General features: G+C 45.6%; 1 protein-coding gene across 2 annotated transcripts in view; it reads left to right on the top strand.

Annotated features, from left to right (window-relative positions):
• The window catches only part of LOC132024906 (contactin-associated protein-like 3), a 157,498-nt gene that overhangs the window by 97,919 nt on the left and 39,779 nt on the right, over positions 1 to 19,800 (top strand). For both annotated transcript variants that reach the window (XM_059412117.1, XM_059412116.1), the window contains 3 exons: positions 5,254 to 5,360; positions 9,539 to 9,658; positions 17,960 to 18,160. In XM_059412117.1, coding sequence (XP_059268100.1) covers positions 5,254 to 5,360; positions 9,539 to 9,658; positions 17,960 to 18,160 — 428 coding nt within the window. The remainder of the gene's footprint in view (positions 1 to 5,253; positions 5,361 to 9,538; positions 9,659 to 17,959; positions 18,161 to 19,800) is intronic.

Consider the following 19,800-nt stretch of genomic DNA (forward strand, 5'->3'; position numbering starts at 1 on the left):
CAGTTGGAATCCTATGTAGTGTCAATAAAGTACAAGTTGTGTTGGATTTGGCAGTGTGTTAGCAAACCGTAAGTTCCAGTAACTTGCAGTTTGGCAGTGTGTTAGCAAACCGTAAGTTCCAGTAGCTTGAAACATTAACTCATCAGAAGTTGCTTTCCTTAATGCAGATGTTCATGGGTATAGTTATATTCTGTTCATTTGTAGGGGCAAAAGGAGAGTCAAAGAATTAGGCAAAAACTTTGAATCCTAATTCTCAGATTATGAAATGTATGCTGGCATAGGAACTGGCTTCGTCTGTAAGTTACAGCTTCTGCTAACTCTGGAATCCTAAATCTTAGTATTGGGAGGGGGTTCAGAAACCCTCGCTTGGAGGTAGGATACAGCCCTCACCTATGAGAATGGCTGTCAGTGGCTCAGCAGGGTCAGGGGTCAGGTTGTTGTTCAGTCATGGAGCTCGTGAAGCTCACAGGATCTTACTTCAGTGCCCTGGGAATTCCTGCACAAAGCATGATGCAATCATATCGTTTCTCTTACATAAGAAATGCATGTTGAGCCTTTGTGCAGAAAGGTCGTTAGCCAGAAACATACAAAAATCCCCAAAACAAAAAACCAACAACAAAGTATGAGTGAGGTATGCTTTTGTGTGTGTGTGTGTGTGTGTGTGACCAAAATAGAAAGATTTCCCATATCACACCTAAAAATGGTTGTTAGAACATACTAGCAATGGATGGGGACCTCTGGGATCTGGGATGCTAAGTTACCTTCTCCGCTCAAAGCAGAAACTGAAGTTCATGGCAACCCCATACGTGGGCCTGAAAAGAGCCATCGGCACTTTGGCTGATGTAGCCAATAATTGTAAATTTTTATGGTTTTCAGGTTATGAAAAGATGTTTGAAACCGGCTGGGGATATAGGAGACCTTCCTGAGCTGCACAAGGACTTATGCATATGGTGCTCTGTGCATCCCAGGCTCCCATGACACTGGGAGAGCTGTGAGTTCTTGGGGACAAGGCTTCAGAAACGAGGTTATCGTGGTGAGGGATCGTGTCTTACAACAATCATGTTTTGGACATTAGGATTTCATGTCCTATAACTCAGGTTACATAGTCCTTTCCAGATTTCTTTTAGGATCACAGGAATGCCACCTTGAACATCTCTAGGCACGGACTGTACTGATGCGGCCGCTTTGCCCACCTCTGTGGACTTTGGCCAGCATTCATCTTCTAGACGCTAAATACAACATCACGTGCTCTACATGTTGTTTTTTAGAGATCAGTAGACTGAAGTGGAAGTTCTGGGGTGGGGGTTGTGGAGACATGTGGGACAGGTGCCTAATTTGTGACAGGACAAGGCAGGGCTATCAGAGAGGAGGGAGAGACACCTACCCTGGGGTTGTAGGTGTGTATGTCAGTTGAGTGAGAGGCTGGAAATCCAGCAATGGTAAAGCCATGAGCCCAAGCTAAAGTTCCATCATGAGTCTGCCTGTTTGAACATGGCTGCTGTAGAAATTGGGTGTCTGAGGACAAGCAGGAGGGATGGTGTTAGATGGGGTTGCTTGGCTGGGAAGGGGCTACACCACAGAGGCCTGGTGGCTAGCTCAAAATCCGGACGCTGATCTAAGGCTCTCCAGGAAGTCACTGAAGGATCTGTGCTAGGAAGCCACTTGCACAGCTAAGCAATACTGCCAACGGGGGAAGATGGTTTGGGTGTGGGCCACAGAGAGAGGGTGTGTGGCCTGGAAGCCAGGTAAGGGGCTGCCTACTCATGGGAGAAGGAATAATAGCCTGAGGTAAGGAAAAGAAAAATGTAGATGATGTACACGGTGTGTGGTGAACAGAAGTGCAAGCTGATGAGTGTGTGCTATGGGGGGATGGAGAGGGACAGGTCAGGATGACCCTCGGGTTCTGGCTTGGACAGCTGGATAAGGGGTTGCATCATCACTCAGTGGAACACTGAAGAAGAAGCATGATGTTTGGAGGTACAGAGTCAAGAGGCTTAAATCTGAAGATATTTTGGGAATAATAGAAGTACAAAATCCTAAAGTTGAGAAGAATTTCAAGCATGACATCTATTGAAGTTTCCATCTCAAAGCAGGGATCTCTTTCTCACCATAAAGAAGAGAATCCTGCTTCTGTTCCATATTTCAGGAATGAGACCCTTGCCCATTCACCAAATGCTTCACCAATGTCCTCTTTTCCACCCAGATTTCTACCATGAATCTTCATATTTCCTGCTCTAAGTTTAGGCACAATTTATCTCCATAGTCCAACAAGTACTCAGTGAATTCCCTTCATTGGCTCTCCTCTAGGCTAACATCTGTTCTCTTAACAATTGTTTAGAGGTCAAGGCATTAAGCACTATCTCAATCCTGATTGCCCTCCTCTGCACCAATTGTGGCCAACATCTTCCCTAAATACAGAAGGGACCTGGTCCATGCATGATATGGAGGATTTGTAACCTCCCTTCCCAAAGAAACTGGTGCAGGCTAAGCTCAATTCATCTGTGTGTAAGCATCATCAGCATGCTGGACTTGCGGTTTCCACCAATCACAAACCTGGGAGTGTGCCACCATTTTAGTTTTCTTACTACAGCTGGTGCCTCTCTCTGGTTTTCCTTGTGCATACTGATTCCTGCCAAGAAAGCTGGAGGTTTGGGGTAAGGAAGCTGACCTCATGTGTGTAGAGTCAAGGAAACTGTCCTAAATAGGCCAAGGACATGGGACAATAGTCACCAAGGGAAGGGCCCAGATGCAAACAGACCTGCTCTATAATCATTGGAGGTGAAGAGATGTTCTTCCATTTTCCCAAGAAGCTCACCTTCTAATTCTTGGATGGAATCTGGTGTCCCCACTCAAATGCCAGAAGACCTAGCAGGAGAGAGTTTATGTGTGTCATTTGAAAGACATTGGGCTCATTTACAGCACTTTCTTCCAAAAAGCAAAGGAGTGCCAACTGCATATAGAGTAGAAGGAACCCAAAGGTACCCATTCCTTTGACTCCTTGAGAGAAATAGGCATTGAGCTCCAGAGGATATCAAGTACTTAAGTAAGTTCCTGCAAATGTATGAAGCTTTTGAAGGACTATATTGAGAGCTTTAACTGTGTAACAAGAGAGGCCATGTGACTTGTCAGGACCCAAGTAATCTGTCTTTAAATTGATATTGGTCTTCATTTCTACATCATTGACAAAGTTGTGATGCCTAACATTCCTTTGTGAGGATATTCACAAATTTTTTTTACCCATTCCTCATTTGATGGACATGTAGGTTGTTTCTACTTTTTGACTCTTATGATAATGCTAATATAAACATGAATGTATAGGGTTTTGTGCAGACCTGTGTTTTTGGTTCTCTTGGGCAGATACCTAGGAGTGGAATTGCTGGGTCAGGGGTGAATTTGTGTGTAACTGCTTGAGGAACTTCCAGATTGCTTTCCAAAGTGCCATTTTCTGTTCCTAGCAGTGAAGTAGAATGGTCCAAACCCTCCTTGTCCCTGCCTGTCCTTGTCATGATGTCTTTTTGATGAGAACCATTCCAGGGGGCGAAAAGTGGCAGCTCATTGGGTTTTGATTTGAGCTTTTCTAATCATTAATGATGTCGAGCATTACTACATACATGTATTTTCCATCTGGACATCTTTCATAAGACATCTGTTCATGATTACATACATGTATTTTCTGTCTGGCCATCTTTTGTAAAGCATCTGTTTAGATCTTTTGACTCTTTGGACCCAGTTTTTAGTTGGTTGTTCATTGCCCTTATTGTTGGATTTTTAAAAAGTTTTATCTATATTTTGGATATCCATCCTGTGTCAAATATGGATTTTGCAAAGACAGTCTTCAAGTCTGTGGACTCTATTCTCATTCCCTTAAGTTTTAAATTTTAATGAAGCCTGAATTATCAATATTTTCTTTCATAGACCATATCTGAAAAGTCATTGCCATGCCCAAGGTCAGCTAGATTTTTCTCCTGTGTTCTCTTCTGGGAGTTTAACAGTTTGGTATTTTACAATTAAGTCTATGATCTAAGTTGAGTTAACTTTAAGTTCTTTTAATCTGTAATTGAAAAGCAGTTTACATATTGTATTAGTTTTGGGTGTACAATAGAGTGAGTCCGCCGTTACATGCATTATGAAACACTCACCCTGAGTGGTGTCGTTGCCACATGTCACCACACAAAGTTATTACAATATTATTGACTATATTCCCTATGCTGTATTTTTCATCCCTGGCATTTATTTTATAACCGGAAGTCTGTACCTCTCAATCCCATTCACATATTTTGCCCTTCTCCCCTCCCCCATCACCTGACAACCACTAGTTTGTTCTCATATTTATGAGTCTGTTTCTCTTTTTAATTGTCTTTTGTTTGCTCATTTGTTTGGTTTGTTCAGATTCAACATTCAAATGAAATCATATGGCATTTTTCTTTCTCCATCTGACTTATTTCACTCAGCATAATACCTTCTAGGTCCATTCGTGTTCCATCAAATAGCAAGGTTTCATCTCTTTTATGGCCGAGGAGTCTACCGGTGTGTGTTTATATACCACTTCTTCCTTGTCCACCCATCTGTTATGACTACTCAGGTTGCTTCCATGTCTTGACTGTTGTAAATAATACTTGCAATAAACATAGGATGCATGTATCCTTTGGAATTCATGTTTTTGTTTTTCTTGGATAAATATCCAGAAGTGGAATTGCTGGATCATATGTCATTTCTATTCTGACTTTTTGGGGAACTTCATACTGTTTTCGTAGTTGATGCACCAGTTTACATTCCCACCAACAGTGCACAAAGCTTCCCTTTTCACCACATTCTCCCTAACACTTGCTATTTCCTGTCTTTTTGATACTAACCATTCTGAGCAGAGTGAGATGAGATCTCATCGTGGTTCTTATCTGCCTTTCCCTCATGATGAGTCATGAGCATCTTTTCATGTGTCTGTTGGCCATCTGGATGGCCTCTTGGGAAAACATCTGTCCAGATTCAGTGCTCATTTTTTAATTTGTTATTTATTTTTCTGATGTTGTGTTATATGCACTGTATATATTTTGGTTATTAGACTCTTATCAGATATATCATTTGCAAATATCCTCTCTCATTCGAAAGGTTGCATTTCTGTTTTTTGATGGGGCAAAACTTTCTGAGTTTGATGTAGGCCCTGTCGGTATCATGTTTCACTGTAGCAGGTTAGCCCTAAGACACAAATTTTCTGTCTGAATGTGGGGAAAAGCCAGTGTATCTGTTTTCTTGCAGATGTTTGCCCAGCTACTGTGAGCATGGGGGCGAATGCTCCCAGTCCTGGGACACCTTCAGCTGTGACTGTGCATATACTGGATACACAGGTGCAACCTGCCATTCCTGTAAGCATCACACCTCATTGTCCCAATTTCTGTGCAGTTTCTTTTCCTTTCCGTGATTTGGTATATATGTGTCTGTATCTGTGCAACCATGTGGTGGAAAACAACAAAACCAGTAGGTATTTTAGAGATTAATTTGTGTCTGGCTTGGTTATGTATTTTAGAGGTGGGGAGGAGCCGGGGGAGAGGGAGAGAGAGAATCCCAGCCCTGTATGGAGCCCGACATCAGACTCGATCTTATGAACCTGAGATCATGACCTGAGTTGAAATCAGGAGTCAGACACTTAACTAACTGAACCACCCAGGTGCCCTTATCTGGTTTATTTTTAATCAGTTTTATTTCCTAGTGATGTTACGACAGCTTACAGAAATCCCTAGTATCAAATAGGACAGAAAAAATCAAATAAAATAGGAGGCAAAGGAAGATAAAATATAACAAACAGTGAAAAAACAAGCTCCCCCCCATACAAAAAGCAATCTAGATGGCATAGTGGTATTACTTGTTCTGTTCCTTGGGTTGGACTCAACTTTGGTTCTCAAGTCCTGTCTGCCAAAGAGGACGAAGTACTGATGTTCAGTATTTATAAAATCACACAGGGAGAGTCTCTGGAGGACAGGATGGGAAATGCCACGGGGGCTTCTAGATGTCAGCCAGAAGCCAGGCAAACATTCAGGTCCCTTGCAATCTTGATGCTTTTTGATAATGGTGGTGGTTTACACATTGGGGACTTACCGCATGCCTGTGGGACCCTCACTCTGTCTAGTTCTGCACGTTTCAACTCCTTTAGAGTTGCCCTGGAAGGTAAGTGCTTTATTTTCCACACTGCTTGCTTGAGGAAAGAAAGAGGTCAGCTCCTTTGACCGTGGTGACACCACTGCCAGCGAGGGCTCTCAACCACCTCTCCATCCCATTTCTTCCACCTTGAATACCAGGCTCTTTCCTGAAGAATTATTTTCTCAATTTCACAGCTAAGCACACTTTATTGACCCCTAATTCATTACTACTAGAAGCTCACGACAGAGCCCTGAGATCCTCACTGCTTTCTAATTACTAGCTTTTGTTGTCTATGTTTTTATTCTACTTTTTCCTTTTTTGGTATATCGGTGACATTTCTTTTTTTTTAAATTAATTTATTTTTATTCCAATTCCATTCATTAACATGTAGTGCATTATTAGTTTCAGAGGGAGAGGTCAGTGATTCATCCATCTCCTAGTGCCCATTCCATCCCATGCCCTCCTTAAAGCCCATCACCCAGTGACCCTATCCCCCTACCCCTTCCCCTCCAGCAACCTTGTTTGTTTTCATAAGGATCTCTTATGGTTTGTCTCCCTCTTTGATTGCATCTTATTTTATATTTCCTTCCCTTCCCTTATGCTCCTCTGTTTTGTTTCTTAAATTCCAATTTTGAGTGAGATTACATGATGGTTGTCTATCTCTGATTGACTTACTTCACTGAGCATAATACCCTCTAGTTCCATCCATGTTGTTGCACATGGCAAGATGTCATCCGTTCTGATGGTTGAGTAACATTCCATTGTATTTTCACATCACATCTTCTTTGTCCATTCATCTGTCAGTAGACGTCTGGGCTCTTTCCCTGATTTGAATATGGTAGACATTGCTGCTATAAACTTTGGGGTGCACGTGCCCCTTTGGATCACGACATTTGTATCTTCCAAGGCAAACACACAGTAGTGGAATTGCTGGGTCATAGGATAACTCTATTTTCAACTTTTTGAGGAACCTCTGTACTATTTTCATGAGTGGCTGCCACCATTTCTGAGTCCCTCCTTTTGTAGCATGTCTTCCTTCTCTGGGCCTTTAGAGAGACAGCATGACATGAAAATTCACCAAGCAAAGCATGGATTGTCCCATATCTAACCTTAAGTAAACTGAACCCCAAGGAAGCAGGCATCATTGTTGGGATGAGAAGGCCCAGTCCCCAGCCCAGGGGGTTCTGCAGATGATCCAGGAGGATCTGAAGACAAAGGGAGGTCACTCTACCCCCTAAAATCCCATAAGTTCATCTAGAACAATTCTATCTGCATCTCTATTTACTATTATGGTGCCAGGTGAGAACTTGCCAAGGCAACTACTTGGAAGGAGCTGGGCATCTGGGCAGTCTGAGGCTAGAGTTGCAGCTAGGAATGGGGTATGTCTCTCCATCACATCAAGCAAGGTGTCCTACACAGACTTAATGACTAAGGCACAGTTGCTAAAGCATTATCAGTAACTATGATTTAAACATTGCTCCAAACAGCTCTGATTGAAAAAGTCCCAAGTGTTATAAAAAACGGTCTTTCACTCGTGGCCTTCATAATTTGATTTGGTCGAATGACTGAACTGACTTTACTTTGATTCTCTGTCTACCAAAGTGGAGGTTGGATAGTTCCAAAGCCACAGGAAGGGATCAGAGATCATGAGATTTTGGTGTAAATGTCCAGTGAATGTGTCTGCATTCACATGTACAGCAGGTGTCTTCCTAGTGTTTCCTTCTCTGCTTCTGGTCCCCAGGCAGTCCCAGCCCCAACCCAAATGTAACCATCATTAGCACTTTGCGTCTGTCCCTCTGGACACACTCCTAGGCAGTTACGAGCATATTTATGTATTTGCAGAAACACAAACATGAGTGGGCAAACTGTCAGCATGTCTGGGAAAGTAATCTGTGTTGTCTCTGTGGTCATGAGTGGATGGTGGTGCTAGGTGTGTGACAGATGGAGGCCAATTTAATTTGACACACTGATACTCAGCCATAATTTATAAAAGAATGCCATATTTTGCAAAATCCTTGGGCAGGCAGACATGACTTTGATCTTCTTCTGTGAGAAAGGAGAAAATCCCTCCGCCCTGGCTGCCCCGCTTCTCCCGGATTCTCTTCACTCTTCAAAAGAGGCAGAGATTTAAAAGGTAGATAATTCAGTGAGCTTAGAATTGTGTTTGTTCTCCACCCACACTCGGACCCCTCTGTCCCTGCTAGGATCAGTCCACTCTGTGGCTCTGGCCTGGCCACTTGCAGGTCTGTGTTCATGGATGCCAGGTCTCAGCCTTAGCGGGGCTGAGGGACCCAGTCCACGTTGTCCTTCTAGACTGGCTGCCGTTAGCCACTTCTCAGGTCTTCAAAGGGTCTTTCCTGTCAAGAAAATGAATGAGACACATGGGAGCTATTACTCAGTTGATTAGTCATTTAAACTTATTCTGAACATTGATTAAGTCCATCATCCACCAATGTTAGTCACTTGCCTTGTGATAGCAAAACATTTATTGCACGTATAAAAAATTCAACTAAGAATCGGGATATGTTGAAATTACTTAGAGATATTCCACGTGTGTGTATGTGTATATATATATGCATATATATATGTGTGTGTATATATATATATATATATATATATATATATATATATATATATATAATTTTGACTTTAAATTTGCTTAATCATTTGTGAAGCATTTCAGGAAATTTCCTTTTAAAACACACATTATAAATAGAATGAAGGACAGGGCACCTGGGTGGCTCAGTGGGTTAAGCGGCTGCCTTTGGCTCAGGTCATGATCTCAGGGTCCAGGGATTGAGTTCCACATCAGGCTCTCTCCTCAGCAGGGAGCCTGCTTCCCTTCCTCTCTCTCTCTGCTTGCCTTTCTGCCTACTTGTGATCTCTGTCTGTCAAATAAAAATAAATAAATCTTTAAAAAAAAAGTCTTAAAAAAATAAATGGAATGAAGGAGACTCACTGATTTATAAAACTCCTCTGGAAAGTAATGCATTGCACAGGTAGATTGTTTTAAGTAAACAGAGGATATAACTACTGAGTAATTTAATACATCGACACGGTTATTTGGTAATAACAGATCACTTAAGATGAAGCCAGTGCACTTCCAAGGCTTAAACATCATGGGGCAGAAGAGGAGATAGTGTGAGACCAGTTATCGTGGTTTTGGAATGAATCTTGTTGCTAGACCAGGCAGGGTTCAGATACACATGGTGATAACCTCTTAAAATCTTTCACTCCAAGCTTCAGGGTCTTCATGCTGCCTGACTGACACAGGGGAACACTCCCCTGGAGAAACCGTCCTGGAGAGCAAGGCAGAATGAATATCACTGGGGAAAGCATCCCATCACTAAGGACAGGGAGGGATCCATCCCACTGCAGCCCTGTCTGAGACCCTTGTCCTTTGCAGCTCTGTTCGAGCAGTCCTGTGACGCCCACAGGCACAGAGGGGACTCCTCAGGGTTCTACTATATCGATTCAGATGGAAGTGGCCCGCTGGGACCTGCTCTTGTGTACTGCAACGTGACAGGTACGCTAATGATACGCTTTACTGTGCTCGTTAAGCTTGTGTGATTGGTTGCTGTGTGCAAAACCATGAGGTTTAGCTCCATGGAATAACGTGTGTGTTCCTGTGCAACTATGTATAAGCAATATTTCATTTTCCCTAGAAATCCATTTACATATGGCAGATGGATACAGGTGTGTTGTAGGCAAGTTCTGCAAAGGATCAGTGCATGTATCGTGGTGAATGCTGCCCATGAACTGATGCTATGTCGAATGCCTCCGTGTGTGTGTGTGTGTGTGTGTGTGTGTGTTGTGGCCACATCTTCCCTTCTGTGCTCACGTCACATTTTGCCAGCAGAAACAACCCTCCTTTACAAACTTCCTGTGCTACTTTAGTGGTATGGACCTGGCGGGGACTTCGACAACCTTAGGGTTTGACCCTGCGTAGTCTGAGACACTGGTCAGAAAAGAGTCAGCTGTAAATGGTTCTCAGGTAACCCCGACCTGGTTACAACTTGCTTTCTCTGCTCTTGCTACATGTCACCCCGATAGGGTTGCAATTTCTAGATGGAAGGAGCCATTTATGGAGAATTGACAATGGTGGTTTGTGACAAGCTGGAAGTTCTGCTATGGTTTCTACACCTACTCTCACTGCATACATAAAATCTGAGCATTTTGGTAATGGTGAATCTAGTGTTGATCTGAATTGGATCAATTATATCTTCCAGCCCCAAAACTACCCTCAACTCTGCATTGGATGGATGTATGACTGTTGGGGGCTTTGGGGAAAGCATCTTATCATAGAAACTGACCAAAACATTGCAGCAGGATATGAGGTAAATATACTGACTTACTTTACTGAAAGGTATGTGAAGTGTTAAGTATGTAAGGATCTTTCTAGATATCCTGGGCTCCAGTGGTTGTAACAGGCTTCTACTTACTCCATTTCTGCTTGGTTTTCATGGCTCGAGTGAATGCCAAGAACAGAGAAAGCTGAATAAAGAGGCTGGCACCCCAGTAATACATTCTACTTTTATCATCACATGCCTAATTGTCACAGAAGTCGAGGACCTATTACAGATTTTCATATATTTTGTCCTATAAGAAAAGTTCCTTATATAATGAAAGATTTAGAGATCAGGAGAAAAATGAAAATGATCCCAGCTGGCACATTGCAAAGATGAGTAAGTTTTCAATGACTGAAGCTGTTTTCTAGATAATCAACCGCCGGCAGGGTTGACAAGGCTGAGGTCATATTTATTAAAAAATTTTTTTTGCTGCCAAAAGGCGTAACAGACAGCTAATTGCCTGATTGTCTGCAGTGTATGGTTACAATAAAAGAAAAATAGTTCAATCATGCAAGTGGACACATGGTCCAGGCTTCACCCAGAAGCTTTCGTTGTGTGTATTTATAAAGTGCCTTTGGAATGTACCGCTGGCCCATAGACACTTGTTTTAATACGAATTTCATAACATCCCTGATGTGTTTTGATAGTCTGTCATTGCTGCTGCCTTTTCAGAGTGAGCCCACTAGTAGAGTGAAGAGTAGTTATGGCCAAAGTGTGAAGAGAAAGCAGGAACAGATCTCAGGTTTTGATTCTGGGTAACACAAGAAACTATCCGATGACATATAAGCCAGGGTTTTTTTGTTTTGTTTTGTTTTGTTTTGTTTTTTTAATTTTTATCCTTGAGGCAAGAAGGAGCCTCTAAAAGGTACAATCTCTTGATCAATTTATGTAAGAAGAAAGCGTCACCGACTGTCTCCTGAGGATGCGAATCACTTTGCTCCCAGGCATGATTCAGAGAAACGTTGAAGTAATGCCCCACATTGAAGAGCTGAAAAAACAGTGCCTCCCAACACGGAGCTCCTGCGTCCTCAGTAGCCGCTGTGTGCTGGGCACGGAGGTAACCACGGCAGGGAGCGGAGGAGAACACTCCCCGCCCCCGGTGTGCTGTGCGCAGGTCTGTGTGCAGAACCAGAGCCCTGAGAGCTGCTGCTGGAGCAGGTGGTTGGTGCGTGGCGGCAGGTGCTGTGACTCTGAATATGGTGGGGGCGGGGCGCACAGGCCATGGGGCTCTATTGTAAATAGAGGCATCCAGGGAAGCACTCAGTTTGAAAGTTAGGTTTGTTTCCAGAAAACCCGAGCAAGCCTTCAAGCAGAGGGAGTGCACTCCCGGGATCCTAATCTGTTGGACAGACGTCGGGGGAGGAACCCGAGGGGTACCCTCAAGTCACGCCGCTGGAAAGTGACAGGTCTAGGACTCCCACTGGTAGAGTAGTTGGGGGTTTTGACCACCAGGTTGTGCCCGGCAGGGGCAAGGAGACCCGTTAGTGGGGATGGGGAGGAGCAGGTGGGAATGGAGGAGGGGAGGGATTCGGGGCCGAATACATGGACCTAATGTGGCTGGAGGAAGACAGGCATCTGGGACGTTTACCATGTTTGCATCTGAGCCCTGGAAGGAGGGTGCAGGTATTAGCAGCAGGGAAGCAGCGGGTCTGCAGAGGAGAGCAGGATTCCCGCAGTGACTTCATGAGGTTGCATTGCCAGCTGTGCAACTAGTTTGTGGGGACCTATTGTGCTCTGTGAATGGAACAGCAGAACCTAGAGGACAGGACACCTGTTCACAGCATGGTGTACTGCATGTTTTCAGCCCATTGTTGAGACCCGCCTAAGGAAAAAAAGAGAAAAGATTCCTTTCACATTATCATCACTTACCGACTGTGCACCCAATCACCCCGGAGTTCTGATGGAGTCAGACAGTGAGATTTACGTTGTTCTCATGTCTGCTAACAACATCCGTTCTGCAGCCCATGGATCAAGGAGTCATTTCAGCCAGCAGGTCGTCGTCATTAAGAAAAAACTTTTCCTAAGGCTGTAGCTGCCCTGGATAGTGACTCCTCAGATGGACCTGGGCAAGGTCAATTGAAAATCTTCTGGGAAGGATTCACCATTCTAGATGCCCTAGAGAGCATTCATGATTCATGGGGAGAGATCAACATGTCACCATGACTAGGAATTTGGAAGAAGTACATTCCAGTCTTTATGGATGACTTTGAGGGGCTCAGGATTTCAGAGGAAGAGGTCACTGCCGGAGTGGTGGAGGTAGCAAGAGAGCCAGAATCAGAAGTGGAGCCAGAGGATGGGACAGACCCGCTGCCGACTCCGGATATAGCTTAAATGAATGAAGAGCTGCTGCTGACCAATGAGCAGAGAAAGTGGTTTCTGGAGGTGGGATCTACTCCTGGTGAAGGTGGTTGAAAGAACCAAGTGTTTAAATATTGCATCAGCTTAGTTGACAGTTTGGGGGTAAAATGTGACCAGAAGGCATCCCACACTATAGAGAAGTCACTCAGGAGAGGAGGAGTCAGTCGTGTTGCAGACATCACCATTGTCTTGTTTTCAGAAGGGGCCACGGCTGCCCTGACCTTCAGCACTGCCACACTGATCAGTCAGTGGCACCAACAGCAAGGCAAGGCTCTCCAGCAGCAAAGATCGTGGCTCACTGAGAGCGCCGATGATGGCTGGCATTCATTCAGCAAGAGGCACTCTTGATTGAGGTATGTAGGTTTGTTAGACATCATGTCATCGCACACTTCATACTGACTCCAGGAGGGCAGAGAGGTGACCCATACATGCAGTGGAAACCAAAACGTTCTTCTGACTCACATTCTTCTGGTATATGTGTTATTCAGGTGGTCTGGACCAAAGCCCGCGTATCTCTGGGGTATGCCTCTAGATAGGGACACTTGCTGGGAATTTGTAAAAAATAAACTGAAACAAAACAAAATAAAAAGGCTCTGCATGTGGGTTGGAGAGTCTCCTTCATGAACACATGCACAGCCACTGGGGAATATATTTTTCTCTGCTTGGGGAGAGTTGTGATTTCGTTGTTCTCTGCTTTGAAAACTGAGACGGACAGTAAGCATGGCATCATCATGTCATGTGTGACAAGTTTTGCTCGAAAGTTGCATCACTTCCAGAAGATTCTATAATGTTGAAACATTAGAATTTGTAAGGAAAAAAAGAGGGGAGGGGGGAGAATGTGTTCTTTGATGATATTCACACACCATGACCCTGAATCTCTTTTCTATGGGCTTTTGCCTGGTAGGAATCCTTCCTGCTCCCATGGAGGGGATATCATTCTGGCTGATCTCCTGCAGCTTCTAAAGGGAGTTCCCGAAGTAGACACACCCAGTGTGCGTAGGAACACACAACTTCCACAGCAGGTCCTGTCCCTGCTCCCAAGGGAGTGGAAGGATGTGTGTTTGGGGAAAGTTCGTCTTCCTGCTCTCATCAGCACGGCCCTGCCTGTGGATGGACAGGAAGATGGTTTCGACAAGCAGTGAGAATCCAGCCCTCAGATGGTGGCTCGGCCAGCATCGTGCCTGGTTAATGGCCTTTGAAGACGGGCAAAAACATGGTTTTCAGTCTTTTGATGTCACCTGGCTCAGTCTCCCCATTTACCAAATTTGGCATCAAAGGCTTAGAGAATTTTTTGATGATTTCAAGAGCACCGATTAGGGCCCATATTCTCCCATTGACTGTGACACAGTGCTCCGTCCATGTCTAATTTTGTAAGTGTCTACACAAGGTTCTCTCCAAGGAAATTGCTCTGCTCTCTTGCTGCGTGGTGGGCTGAAACACAGGGGGAGACACTAATGACTTTCCATGATACTGACACGTGGGAGGTGTCAGGGGCGGGGCCCTGCATCCCTCCACGTTAAACAGCAGGTGTCCACACTAATGATGAGTGGACACATAAGGCTACGCTTAGTATGATCTGTTAAGTGACAAAATGACCCTCTGAAACCCTAGGAGAAGAAGGCTGTGAAGTAGCTACACTTCTTGGGGTGTCTAGTGTCTTAGAGCATTGTCTTGCATGGAAAATATTAAAGTGAATCATGCAAAGTTCAAGGCCTCCGAACTTGTGACAAGAGCGGCAGTCCTTGTAAGGGCCCTAATGCAAATATTGATCCGTAGGGACCCAAAGGGGTGGGGCTGAGACAGGATGGCCTCTGGGCCTCTCCCAGGACCCAGGGGCTGCCTGCTGCGAGGAGCCGTCCCTCTCCTTGGTGAAATACAAGCATCCAGTCCTCCTGGGCTCTGGCACATGGACAACATGGCAGGGCCACTGACTCCTAGGTCTAGGGCAGGGGCAGATCAGAGCCACCGGTTGTCTTCTCTGGTCCCCACTGGATGTTTGCAGAAGCTGCTTGGCCCTCCCAGCCCTGTGTGCACATAGATGCCCATCAGAATCCGTGATCTGGTTCTATTTTCCTCGGGAGTGTTTTCCTTTGAAATCCAGGATAAGACCCAGGTACATGAGGCACTCTGGAAAGGTCTTGGGTCTCAGTGCTCTTTGAGAACTTGAGCACCTCAGAAGGTCTAGTGACCACACGGCGTGGTGATGTGGCACAGTTTCCTGAAGTTGGGTGACTGGGTGTTCCCAGGCTTCCCTTCCATTTTCTGGGCAGCAGGAGGATTGGGCTATGAGACAGATGGGAGCCACCTGCTGTGGTGTTTCCCTCTAGATCGTGACGCTGCAGAGTCCTGAGAAGGGTTGGGGCTGTCCCGCCCAGAGCACAGTGTTCACGCCATCTTGGTGACTCCAGGGATGTCTGCTAGTCTTCCCATCCGTCTGCCGTCCTGTGTCGCTGTGAGTGCCTGTCCTCCACTGGTTCTTCTTCTGCATGTGGAAGGCAATGGGTCCCACCACCTCACATATTGCCTTCCTCCTTGTCTTGAACTCGAGCACCCACTTCCCATCAGAAGAGATGCAGGCAGCTGGCTTTGTTTTCGAAGAGGTGGTGTTTGGACCCAACTTGGACTTTATTTCAGCCATCTGTCAGAAAGGGGATTCTTGCCTTCCCTTTCCTGGAGATCAATGTCCATCTCATGAAGGACAGACTGACCACCTAGACAGGCATCGGGGTTTTTACAATCAAGTCTTTTTTCTTCTTTTTCCTTGGGGAGATGAAAATGAGCATAGCAGACCCACCTTGGGTTAACATTTCCCCAACCGTGAAAAATACACATCCATTTGACCACCTGCTTTCCCTTCAAAGATGCCTTGTATAGTTCAGAGATACAATCCACAGTGTACGAAGTGTTGCAGGTTGCCAAGTGGATATAATTTGGCAAAATAAAAAGAGAAACGAGGGGTGTCATATGATATGGTGAGTCAGTGTTATTTTTTTATATCCTGCTTATCACACCAAAGCGTCATATTAATGTAGGTTGGTTTGCCCAAGCGAACGGTGGGCCAGGAGCCCCGGTTAGCCTCCCTGCTCGTGTGCAGATGAGAGGCTCCGCTGAGCTGGAGAACGTGATATGTTGGGGCCTCATACAACAGTCTGAAAGTCCTGCTTGAAATTTTCCCCATTACAGTTAATTTCCTCTGATCTCATTTGTGCTCCGTACTACGGTGCGTAACAACCAAGTGTCTTTCCACCACGCTGGTCCCTTTGGTTCCTTGGTCTGTCTCGTCATCCTCGAGAGCTTCTGTCACATGGCCTCTCCAGGGTGCCTTCCCAGCTAGAGCTGGAAATCTATGAAAATCCCATGTTGTGCCGCATCAAGGAAACATAACAAGCCCTTGATGGGGCCTTACAAGTGATATTTCTAGAAAGGACAAGCATTGAAATTTCTCTTTTATTCAAAAGGAAGCTTTGAGATTCTGTTCACACTTTCCCTTCTCTCCACTCAAGAAAGTTCTCTGATTACATTGTAGCATGCAAGACCATGAGTCCATCACAGGGCCACCAGCCTGCGTGAGCCCCTCAGGCACAGCATTTCTCTTTGTGCCATAAGCCATGGACATAAATGACCCTTCAGCATTAGAACCCCTGAATCCCCAAGCCCAGCTCCTGGCTTCTCCATCGGTGCTCTCACCCCCTTTCGTCTGGTGGAAGAAACCCTGACCATGAATGTGAGTAGGTAATTGCAAAAAACAACACCAGGTCCATTTAAGAAATTTTCCAGGAAAATGTTGACGTGTAAAATGTCTGGTGAAAACATGATTAGAGGGGGGGAGAAAAACTTGTGGGATCCAAGTTGCTATAGGAACACTCAGAGCCCCTTAAACGAGTAGAGAGAGGGGGTGATCTATGAAGCCTTTTCTCCCTGACTGACTGACTGTGTTAGTCATGCTCACTCACAGTCTGTTCCTGTTCCTGCTGGATTTTGCATATTTGATGGTGTTTTTCATAGGCTTTGAGCTATGGCCCCTGGGTGTTCTCTGCTCTGGATCTCTGACTGTATTCGATGGGTCCGTGAGCACCAGTGGGGCTGTTAGGTTTTTCCTGGGGCAGGATGGGGAGAGCTGGGCAGGGAGGGCTCTTAGGGTTCCTGATTTGACTTTTTAACCTAGTTTAGGTCTTAGCCATTAAAAGTAATAAGAACAAACCCCACGTGACTGTTTCCAGCCCCTATAATTTGGAAATATGTCGACCGATCATGTCTGTACCAGATGCGTGTTCCAGAGGAAGTTTTATGTGATTTGATGTTATAAATGAAGTTGGGTTAGGACAACATGAAGCCAGCCTTTTGGCCCCTGAACCATGGCCCTTTTACACTGTGGGAGGAGCTAGGTTTGGGGGGAAGGTAGAAGAAAGGGAGATCTTTCTCTTCTGTTTTAAACACCATGGAGTGCTCATCCATTGTTTTAAAATCTCTTTTAAAAATATGGGTAATCAATGGAACCGAAACAGGTCAGAATTTGCCAGCAGACATTAGTGTGTCGTGTTCCTGACAGGAATGGTTGTATTGGCAACTCCAGAGGGCCCTCGTTTGGGGCTGGGCGCTGAATGAGATGCTGACACACGATCAGTCAATTTTTGTCAAAAATACTGATTTCCTATCATTTTGCATGATCATGTGAGCTGCTTATTCCGCTCTTGTGTCTCTTATGCATTTCCTTGATTACCAGAGGAAAAATGCTCAGTCCAATGAAGAGTAATATGTATATTAATGTAAGGGTATATGCACACACAGTAAAAACTTAGCTTTCTTCTTACAGTAATGGAAAGACATAAATTAAGGGACAGAATGTTTTATTTATAACTTTGAATATTATAACACAGAATTTTAAGAATTGGCCCCCTCACAATGTTGGCTGCATTCAGGGTAAGATGAATTCCAATAGAGTCCCCATTCCTAACAGTTTAACAGTGTCTCTTATGCTGACCCCAAGGCCAAAGAGACCTGATAGTTACAAACATTAAAACCCTAATTCAGATAAAGGAGTCTTCCAACTTTCACATTATGTTTAACTGCTCCAACCTAGTCACAGTCACTGTCTCCCTCCCAACCCTGTTTCTGCCCAGAGGACACCACCTGGACCTCGGTACAGCACAATGGCTCCCAGCTGGCCAAGGTCAAAAGCTTGAATGGAGAAAGCCCCCAACCCCTGTTTTTCAAGTACACAGCCAGCCCGGACCAGCTGCAAGCCATCATGGACGGTGCGGATGACTGCCGGCAGGAGCTGGTCCTGCACTGCAAGAAGTCGAGGCTTTCCACTAGTCGTGGTGAGTAGTGGGAGTCCCTCGCCATCGCAGGCTGCCGTGCCCGCCGTGGCAGGGGCCTGACCCAGGTGTCCATGTTGCCGTCAGGACTTTACAGAGATGCTTTTCTTCGGAGTGAATAGCAGGCTCGGTAAGTGTGACTCCTCGCTCAAAGGGGAGAATGAGCTGGGAAGTCTCTTCCCGACTCAAGTAGGCGACAGATCAGTGAAAGTCCGTCACGAGGCCGTGGGACGCCGGGTGCTCAGCTGCCACGAAGGGCGGCCACGCCTCCAAAATGTTCGGTCTCAGACAGATGGGGGACAGCATGCGGGCTTAGTTATCTGGAGATTCTTTGTCACGGGCTGAGTGGGATCAGTCTCTCGGTCATTATTAATAGGGAGCCTTGTCGGTGTCACGCAGCTCCTCTCACATGGCACACCCGCTGGCGGCTCATTCTGCGTAGCGCTACTGTTCTTGAAAATTCTATTTTTGGTTTCGTATTTTCTTCCTCTGAAATACCTCATTTTGTCAGAACGGTCTGTTGTGCCCAAATTTCGAGACCCCCCAAAGATGACCACCAGAGTCCAGAGTCAAAGCCAAACAGCAAGGGTCGTTTATTACGAATTTGAACCCAGACCTCTGCGCACTTGTTGCTGGTGATGCTAAGAGGTCCCGAGCTCAGGATCACAACACTTTTTATACACTATTTTTGGGGAGGCAGGGACTTAGCATACATCATAGTATCTTGTAACAAATCGCCACATACCACGGAAAATCAAAAAGGAACTCTATAATACGACTGGTACGCTACAGGCTGGGAACAGATTATTGGTTGGGTCAAAGGGCTGTCATTCTTCAAACTGCTGAGTTCGTGCCGCTAGGGTATGTGTCACCTCAGGATTGACCGGGGTCTTCCTGTCAAGCCGCGGGGTGCCAGATGGTTGTTATCTCTCTGCCCAGAGCCGGATGGGGGGTCTGGGAGCAGCCATTCTGTCAGGTTCGATTCTGGGTGGGGGATGTGTGGTTACAGAGCGTCCATAGAAAGTCTGCTGGTATTTTTCCATCTCCTCATGGGTTAGCAAGCGAAGGTGCAGAAGCAGAAATAGCGGTAATGGTTATAATTTAGGCATCTCAGGTCATCAGGGTCCTCTGAACTCAAGGTCCGAGCCTGCCACTCAGAAGCCCAGGGGTTCATCTCCCCAAGACTTTCATACTCAGACACTGACCTCGCCGGGACTGAACTGCACAATGTCGATGAAATGCGTGAAGCAAACGCTACCGTTGGCCTTGCTCCAGCGTGTGGATGCATGGTTTGTGCTGGGGGCTCAGTGCTCGTTGTGACTGGGCTCCTGCCAAGCACATGAGCGAGCTAAACCGGCTTGCTCCTGGGACGGAGAAAGCAGCCTCTGGAGGAGGAACTCATGGTGGCTTGGGCTGCTGGAGCAGGAAAGAGGTGAAGGCAGAGTGGTGTAGACGCCAGCCGCTAGCAGGGTCAGAAAGCAAAACCCCCTTGAGTCCGGGAACAAACTCATGCGTGCTGGTGTGTGGTCTGTGCCACAGCCCGGACGCGCAGCCCAAGTTAGTAGAGAATCCCCACATGGAGGGAAGGCCTCTCACTACCTGATTCACAAGGGATTGCTCGGCTGAGCCCCCTCCCACAGCAG

The sequence above is a fragment of the Mustela nigripes genome, chromosome 9 (genome assembly GCF_022355385.1).
Source record: "Mustela nigripes isolate SB6536 chromosome 9, MUSNIG.SB6536, whole genome shotgun sequence".
Taxonomy (NCBI): Eukaryota; Metazoa; Chordata; class Mammalia; order Carnivora; family Mustelidae; genus Mustela; species Mustela nigripes.